The sequence below is a fragment of the Haliotis rubra genome, unplaced genomic scaffold, assembly GCF_003918875.1.
Source record: "Haliotis rubra isolate DU_JTF1 unplaced genomic scaffold, ASM391887v1 Scf160, whole genome shotgun sequence".
Lineage (NCBI taxonomy): Eukaryota > Metazoa > Mollusca > Gastropoda > Lepetellida > Haliotidae > Haliotis > Haliotis rubra.
This window is the reverse complement of record NW_025765559.1, coordinates 104,686-114,369: the sequence shown is the minus strand read 5'-3', so window position 1 is coordinate 114,369 and position 9,684 is coordinate 104,686. Positions and strand designations below refer to the sequence as shown.

Sequence of the window (9,684 nt, the reverse complement as noted above, 5' to 3'; positions counted from 1 at the left end):
TCACCCGCCGTGATATTGCTGGAATTATACAAATAGCGCGTAATCCACACTCACTCTGAAGTTAAATGTGGCCACAAAACATTGATCTCCATATAATCTATGAGATGATTAATACATTTATTCATACGTGGTTTCAAACGTTAATTAGTTTTAAAATATCGATCATTTTAAACACGACATTAATTGATGAAGAGATTATCATCCTCGTGTGTTTCCGTACATCACCGCACTCGATGAAATGATAATAGACCAATGCCAGGAAACGTGGCAAAAATTCACAGTTTTATTATTAGAAACAAACAATAACTAAAGACCAACAAACACATGGTTCAATGCCCAACACTGTCAATGATCACTCACCAAGACACCATTAGCAAATACGAAGAGGAAACAACTATAGCACCAAAGAAGCTGTCAATCCATAAAACCTGTTCCTCTTCGTCATGCCAGCTGGTTCTTAATGCCACTTAAAGCAGTCATACGTGAAACAATAACTCCAACTGACCAGCTAAACAACCACTATTACTAAGTACTAAAGACATTACTAATTAACTAACTAACTCCAAACTTTGAAAGGACAGTTGACCCGTGAAGATCCCGGTTATATTGGTCTTCAGCAACGCATGCTTGTCTTGAGAGGCGACTAACGGGATCTTGGTTGACACGTCATCGTATTTCAGTAGAGTAGAGGGATGCTCACGATGTCAATCACTGGATTGTCTGACCCAAACTCGATTATTTACAAACTGCCGTCTTATAGCTGGGATATTGGCGTTAAACAACAGACAAACAAAACCAAACGAAAAGACAATTGACCAGTTGCATAGATAGTCAATCAATTCGGCTGTGAATAATAAAACAAACAACTTTAAAGATAACAATTTCTTGATTATTGCACACATCATCCATCAAGTTGTGTGTTTTATTATTGACACTAGAATGCTGATCAAGCAATTAATTCGGATGTAGTGATTAGTTATCACCTTAGAGTATCTCGGCTTGGGGTAATTCATGAGAAATACTAAAGTATACCTCCTGACAGTTAAGACCAAGACAAACACACTGAAATAACGTTTCAACCCTACCACCCAGTAGCAAGACGACCTAGAAAAAAATAATATACCGCTATCTATCTATCTATTGAAGGGATGTGTAGATCGTATCTTCTTACGGTCGTTTTCAGAAATCCTAACCTAACAAAGTCGTATTTTCCTAAAACTACCCACCTGCACATGCCAGCTAATAATACCCTATCTAGAACTATCGTCCTAATGAAACAGCATGAAACTAAACAGCATCATATCCATTTAAAGTTACATTCAAGATGTTGCCATTTCATCAACAAAATCATTTCCATCATAGGATGATAGGAGATATATTAACTGGATTTGAATATTTTGATCATTTAATACGATTAATCACAATAAACCCCTGATTACTTATCTACACTCTAACCGATCATCAGAGCATAGTTTCTGCATATAATCCAGATGAACGTCCGGAATCCAGTAAAGAGGTAAACAGAAAATAGATCCCAGTCATGCTACATGGACATTGTTATAACACAATCAGCTCATTCTGGGGTCATCAAGGGAAAAACTATGAACTAAACCCAAACCATGCTACATGCACATTGCTCCAACACAATCAGCTCATTCTGGGGTCATCAAGGGAAAAAACTATGAACTAAACCAAAATTATGCTACATGCACATTGTTCCAACACAATCAGCTCATTCTGGGGTCATCAAGGGAAAAAACTATGAACTAAACCCAAATCATACTACATGCACATTGTTCCAACACAATCAGCTCATTCTGGGGTCATCAAGGGAAAAGCTATGAACTATACCCAAATCATACTACATGCACATTGTTTCAACACAATCAGCTCATTCTGGGGTCACCAAGGGAAAAACTATGAACTAAACCCAAATCATACTACATGCACAGTGTTCCAACACAATCAGCTCATTCTGGGGTCATCAAGGGAAAAACTATGAACTTAACCAAAATCATGCTACATGCTCATTGTTCCAACACAATCAGCTCATTCTGGGGTCATCAAGGGAAAAACTATGAACTAAACCCAAATCATACTACATGCACATTGTTCCAACACAATCAGCTCATTCTGGGGTCATCAAGGGAAAAAACTGTGAACTAAACCAAAATTATGCTACATGCACATTGTTCCAACACAATCAGCTCATTCTGGGGTCATCAAGGGAAAAAACTGTGAACTAAACCAAAATCATACTACATTCACATTGTTTCAACACAATCAGCTCATTCTGTGGTCATCAAGGGAAAAGCTATGAACTATACCAAAATCATACTACATGCACATTGTTTCAACACAATCAGCTCATTCTGGGGTCACCAAGGGAAAAACTATGAACTAAACCCAAATCATACTACATGCACAGTGTTTCAACACAATCAGCTCATTCTGGGGTCATCAAGGGAAAAACTATGAACTTAACCAAAATCATGCTACATGCTCATTGTTCCAACACAATCAGCTCATTCTGGGGTCATCAAGGGAAAAACTATGAACTAAACCCAAATCATACTACATGCACATTGCTCCAACACAATCAGCTCATTCTGGGGTCAGTAAAGGGAAAAACTATTAACTAAACCCAAATCATACTACATGCTCATTGTTCCAACACAATCAGCTCATTCTGGTGTCATCAAGAGGAAAACAAATAGACCCAAATCATGCTTGTTAGAACCGCGAGATCATTCTGAAGGGAAATGGGTCTTGCTATTGAATATATCCCAAGAAGTACAGTCAAGAATAGAACTGAATACAAACCGACTTTACATTGTATTTGGTCGCCATCTGATATATCATATTGGCATGTCACGAAAATCAAAATGTCGAGTCTTCGGTGCTGCTGATGACTTCATATCGTCTGACACGTAACACAATTTGGATACTAATTTTTCAGTTGTATCAAACCCTGTCCTCTCAAGATGTATGTTCTTAACGATGAATACTAGAGGCGCTTCCTTCTGTAGTTGAACCAGCCGGGACGTAATGACATCCTTCATTGTTATAATGTCAGCAGCTGCACATTCTTGGAGAACAGATTCACTCTTGGATAAAGCATCTTTGGATCTCCTTATTCTGGACCTAACATCACCCATCTTCCCTGTGATGATCTCAAGCTCTTCACCAGCATTCTCTTGGACCTTACTAAGAAGGAATCTCTTTCGTTCTTCTAATGTTTGAATTACTTGGTGGAACGTCTCTCCAATATCGTTGACCTTGTTGGCTATCTTTATGTTGACATCTTCGACTTTGTGACTGAAAACCCGTCGGGAAGACGCAATGTCCGATTGATCATTGATCAATTTTATATTAATGTTTGACACTTTTCCTGTTGCTTTATCGTGTGGGTTCTTAATGTCTAATGCGGTATGCCTGGCGTGGGTGATTCTCAGGCAGGATGAACATACAGGCACTTCACATGTCTTGCAGAAGAATGTTTCCTTCATCCAATGGTAATCGCATTGCTTGTTCTCACTGATGATGATATCTGGCTTTTCCAGGAGGTCTGCCAATGCAACAACGACATGTTTTTCTGAGAAGTATTTGGAAAAACGTTCATGGAAAAGTTTACACGTGTCACACATGTACATGCGGCAGTCAAGACATCTGGATGTAGCGTTGTCCTCCTTGGGGCATTTATCACATTTAATCTTTCCCTGGGAATCTGTAAGTTCTAAAAACAGGATGGCCTTGAGAGTGGCGTAGTCAACTGGAAGAGAAAGGGCAGCTCTACTGTCCTTCACATTTGTTTTATCGTCACAGACAGGGCACTTTACTTCTGGACCCAAACTGCTAAGATCTGTTAAACATGAGCTGCATATTCCGTGAAGACACTTAAGAAGACGGGGGTGGTTGGCATGACCAAATGTGGTCGCACACTTTGTGCACTTCGTAGTAACGCTGCTGGCAATGCCTGGATGTCTTGATAGTGCCATGTTTCCACCTGTAAACAATACACCTGTAAATACACAGATGGAATCTGTTACTGACACTCAACAGATTCTTGGAGGACATCAATTTAAACTCGTATCACCACCAACACACCATTTATGTTTGAATCCACCAATAAACTGGTCATATAGGGAACGCTACCTCAGGATAAATTGTTGATCCATTAAAATTCCGAAAATATTATATACATAAATTGTTTGTAATTATTCATAAACTGAAGCACTTTGAAAAAGCATAGAAGTTTTGTTAGCATACTTTTTAAAGAAAGATAACAAACGTGAATGAATTATCTAACGTTTGAAATGCTTTCTAAAGACGTGTTTTAGACCTATTGTCAGAGTTCAAATCCATTGGATGTTATTTTGAAGCAGACATAATCTCTAAAATATACCTTCCCCCGTAACGTTGACAACGCAATGGGATCGTGAAAATGAAAATGTACGTGCACTGCCCGAGGTCTCAAGCATTTACGCTCAAAGCAGGGACTTCACAGACAGCCGTCTTATCAGTAGACATCAACAAACAGTAAGCGTTGCAGACAGTGCTGGACCCACTCTCCTACCCAGAGTTCCATGCGGCAAGCCAGCATAGTATCTCTACCACAGGCCAGAAAAATGTGACGATTCGTCACATCTTGCACCGTCCATTCAATATAACTTACATATTTCTCAACTCTTTAATTTTTGACGAGTCTGCACAACTAATTAAACATCTTTGATAGAATGGTTTAGTTTATTGAGAAAATATCCTAAAACATGTAACACTATTTCGATTTGCGTAGCGATCCTTTGTTTACATAGGTTGTACGGCTCCATGTGCTGTCATCGAAGCCGACGGAAAGCAAACGATGCAGCCAGTTTTATATCTAAATATGTACTGTCATAGACCTAACTGTCGCAGTTGTGGAAGAATATATATGTAACAATGTAAAACATTATGAAGAGAGCGCCGAAAAGCTTTCGTGAGTCCTGTCTCTTACTTATTATGAATATGCGCGTTTGATTACAAACAAGAGAAAAGTCCGTTCACGTGATATGCAAATTAGCCTGTGGCAGTGATGTTATGTTAAGTCATCGCTGTGCCGGAGTGTGTGCTGGACCAGGTCAACTTCCGGTTACGACGGCTAGACAAGACCGACAAATTCGACTGGCGCACCTCCGAGATCGCTTCAGGACGGCATCAGCAACAGCAGCGAACACAACTGGCAGACATGGGAGACGAATCCACCCCATTACAGTCAGGTGGCGGCTGAGACACGCGGGGTGACGATCCCGGCGCCCCTACCTTGGTCCCAGCCCCGTCACCGTCAGGCCCGTCGTCAGTTGCGCAGCAGTATGGACGTCGACCAAGGCTTTTCTTCCGTAGAAGTGTGTTTTCGGATGAGTCGAGGTACTGTGTTTCCTTTGTGGATGGAAGAGATGGTTTATCGGCGACATGGTGAACGTAAAACCCATGCATGTATCAGACAGCGAGATCGATTCGGCGGTGAAAGTGTGATGGTTTGGGGAGCAATAAACGCACGTTTCAGGAGCGACTTTCACATTTATATTCAGGGCAATATAACAGCACAGGGCTATGTGGATGAAATTCTAAGGCCTGAAGTCGTTCCTTTGCTGCGCCGTCACCAACGACGTCAGTGTCAGTTGATATTCCAGCATGACACCGCACGCCCCCATGCCTCAAGAGTGACACAAGCCTTCCTTCAGCAAACTGAAATCATTATGATGGATTGGCCTTCTTATTTACCAGACTTAAACCCCATTGATTACTTGTGGGCGAACTTTGGAGGCGAGTTTACAGACGTCAGCCACCTCCAGCCAACGTTGCAGATTTGACCTTGGCCTTGCAGCAAGAATGGAGGAACGTTCCTACGGCCTTCATTACTCGTCTCTGTGACTCTATGCCCCAACGTATCCATGCCTGGGCCAAGGTTGATGGAGGCCACACGAGATACTGACTGTGATAACAGGGGAGCCTCAGTTTGGAATACACTGTCCTGTCGCCAACATTCCATTTTTTCCTTTAACAGACTGAATGCTTATTCCATGTACATTTCATAAATAATAACAACTGATTTCATCCCATATCTTGTTTTTTCGCATATCGCATGTTAACTCGGCTATGCTTTTTCAATGTGTCTCAGTATAGATTTATAAATGCCATGTTTACAATACTTTGTAATCAAGAAAAATATAATGTAAGTTCAGTGAGTGAGTGAACGAGTGAGTTTAGTTTTACGCCGCTTTTAGCAATATTCCAGCAATATCACGGCGTGGAACATCAGAAATGGGCTTCACACATTGTACCCACGTGGGAAATCGAACCCGGGCGAGCGCCAACACAACATTATTGTTGATGATGCATTGTGAAGATGAAGGCAACCAGAAAAGACGTGCACCAGTATGTTGCCTTGGTGTACTGTCCAGTACTGTCCAGTCACCCTTTTTATGGACACCATGAGGTGACGTTCTGTGACGTCACAGTGATCCCGCTCCAAATCATTAGAGACCACTGTAAAGTCATAGTGTCTTACGTTTACGTTCGTCTTGACTCCACCCGTGAAGATCAGGGTTAGAATTGGTCTTCCGCAACCCACGCTTGTCGTAAGAGGCGACTTACGGGATTGGGTAGTCAGGCTCGTTGAATTGGTTGAGACTTGTCATCGCATTGTTTGTTGAGACATGTGTAGATCGATGTTCATGATGTTGATCACTGGATTGTCTGGTCCAGACTCTATTATTCAGAGTGCGACGTAAAACTAAACTCACTCACTCATTCGTCTGGACTCTTTCTTTAAACGACCGATCATATACACAAGAGCATAAAAATATCAAGGTTTTTATCTGTTGCTTTTTAAAAAAATTAACCTGTTCTTTCTTTAAGATGAAATTCCTGTCAGTAGTTAAATTGAGTGAGGGATTACAGCAGCCTTCTCAATTCTCAGCTCCATCGGCTCAGTTTCACACGTACCTAACTGAAGCAAGGCATTGTGGGTAGTTGATTAAGGTTCAAAGGTTGACCAGAAGTTCATGTCAAGCAAAGACTCATAATGCACTTGTTTAATTCGCCAATGGCTACTACTTCAATATGTCTTTATACCTGTCCCAAAATATATGGAATACAATATACTACATATACTCACCGTCACCTTCTTAAACGTCTGTGAATGTCATTTGTGAACACTGCAACGTCCTACACTAGGGGTGCATCCACCATAATATCAGTGATGTCATACGACAAACACATGTCTCGTAGATAACCCAGATGTAGGTGCATGATAACGTTGGTTGCCTAATCGAAGTGCTGACATCTATTGTGTTTTCGTATGCATATCACACACACACACACAAGTTCAGCGTAATATAAGCGTGTCAGGTTGGTTGGCTGATTGTTTTGTTGCTTAACACTGCACTCAGCAATATTCCAGCGATGTGGCGGCGGTCTGTAAATAATCGAGTCTGGACCAGACAATCCAGTGATCCACAATTGGGATACGATGACATGTGTCGCCTCTAAGAGAAGCATAGGTTGGCGAAGACCAAGTCTAATCCGAATCTTCACTTGTCTAAATGTACCTGATTGATTGGCACTTTAGAAGTTGGTGGGTAAGAAGAAAGTAAGATACTTTGTGGACGTTTCGGTATAAATTCTTATACCGTTCTCAAGCAATAGTGAAGTGCTTCAGCACCTAACTGTCCTAATCACAACATAATTTGGGACAATGTAGAGATATTATCTAAAAACCACCAGGACTTCACCAAAAGAAAACTGGCAGAAACAGTTCGAATCCGGAGACACAAACCCTCAATCAACAGAGACCAGGTTAGCTATTCTCGAAACGTTCGTAGCCCTACGAACTTCTTAACCCCATTCTTAACACATTGGCTACGATCAAAAAGGGCTACGAACGTTTCGAGAATAAGGGCCCAGGGCCTAGGTTTTCGAAGCTCTCTTAGCGCTAAGATAGACGTAAGTTGAAGTTAATGTGTGTCACTTCCGACTATCTTAGCGGTAAGAGAGCTTCGAAAGTCTAGGCCCAGGATATCTCATCCCATCTGCATACAGTGAACTGATAAAAACAACAGAGCAGAGCACTCCAGATATCATTGCTAATTAATCTTATCAGGCATGTAAGTTTTGTTCTGCCTCATGGACAATTGGCATCCTCCTATTGTCACTGCATTATTACCATTATCCATTGTTGTTGTTGCTGTTGCTGTTGTTGTTGTTGATGTTGTTAATCCCCTTGGTGCATACTTACATGTTGTTTTTACTTAATCCCAGTTAAGATAAGAGATATAAGATAAGATCATTCTTTATTGTCCCAAGGGAAATTTGTTTTGCATCATACGTTCTCCAGTTTTTCATTCATAAAGCAGCCATACATAACATTGCAATTGGGAATCATGAAATAATCAGGATATAAATACATCAATTTAGTACACAAACATAGATATTGAATAGAATTTGGACAATTGAAAGACAAGTCATTCACAGAATTTGTTGTTAATGCATCTAATACTAGCTGGAACAAATGAGTGGCGAACCCTGTTTGTTCTTAGAGTCGGCATACGAAGCCTTCCAGAAGGTAATCATGAATATTCAGAAAAGAGTATGTAAGTAGGATCACTTAATATTTTGTTTGCCTTTTATAAAATTTGCAGCACATAACAACTGCCGATACTTTCGATAGGAAGCCCAATAATTTTAGACGCAGTGTTTACGATTTTTGAAAGGTTGTTTTTATTCTGAACAGACAGGTTCCCGATCCAACTTAAGAAATTAAAGTTTATGACACTTTGAACAAAGGTTTTGTGAAATAACATCATGATAGTTTGGTCGATTTTAAAATGTTTCAACTTCCATAAAAAATGCAAGCGTTGCTGTCCTTTTTTATATATTTACTCAGTGTTTTCGTTCCAGGAGAGTTTCGAATCTAAAACAGTACCCAAATATTTGTATTCAGTTACTCTTTCGCTTTCATTATCTTCAATAGTTACAGCATTTATTGTTGAATTAGCTTTTCCAAAATCTATGTTCATTTCTTTGGTTTTATTGCACATTCAAAAAAAAAGAAAATTGATTTACACCATCCTACAAATTTGGAAATGTCAGCTCTGTAACTAAGTTCTGATTCCCTCATAAGGCCTACCAATGCAGCATCATCCGCGAATTTGACTGTAAAACATGTTTCTGTGTTGGATACACAGTCATTGGTGTACAATATAAACAAAATTGGTGAAATACTGCAACCTTGTGGAGCGCCAGTTGATGTGTTTACAATTGATGATTTCACATTATTAACCTGTACAAATTGTTGTCTGTTAACTAGAAATGAATTAATCCATTTCATGATGTTAGAATTAACATTCATTTTGAAAGTTTATCAATTAACAAATGAGGTTAAATAGTATTAAAGGCAGATGAAAAATCAACAAACATTATTCTGACATAAGTACCATAGTTATGTATGTAAGTCTGCTATGTCACTTGTTAGTATTTGTATTTGATATGTGTACGTGTGATATATGCATATGTGCATATGTGTATACGTGTATATGTGATATGTGTAGATGTGTTTATGTTGGGTATATGTGTTTGTTATCCATATGGTTAAACATAACCAGTGTCATATTTGCACATGAGCACAAATCACTTTTGCCTAGCAAC

At 39.8% G+C, this 9,684-nt stretch overlaps 1 protein-coding gene across 1 annotated transcript; it reads right to left on the bottom strand.

Annotated features, from left to right (window-relative positions):
• Positions 1-674: 674 nt before the first annotated feature.
• On the bottom strand, positions 675-7,267 carry LOC124271448 (tripartite motif-containing protein 45-like). Its single transcript, XM_046706605.1, has 2 exons — positions 7,157-7,267; positions 675-4,021 (listed from the first exon to the last, which is right to left on the bottom strand). The coding sequence occupies exon 2, from the start codon at positions 3,996-3,998 to the stop codon at positions 2,859-2,861; it is 1,140 nt and encodes a 379-aa protein (XP_046562561.1). The 5' UTR covers positions 3,999-4,021; positions 7,157-7,267; the 3' UTR covers positions 675-2,858.
• Positions 7,268-9,684: the final 2,417 nt, after the last annotated feature.

Excerpts from the sequence above, each read along its gene's own strand:
- LOC124271448 (XM_046706605.1), bottom strand. The coding sequence starts at position 3,998 with ATGGCACTATCAAGACATCCAGGCATTGCCAGCAGCGTTACTACGAAG.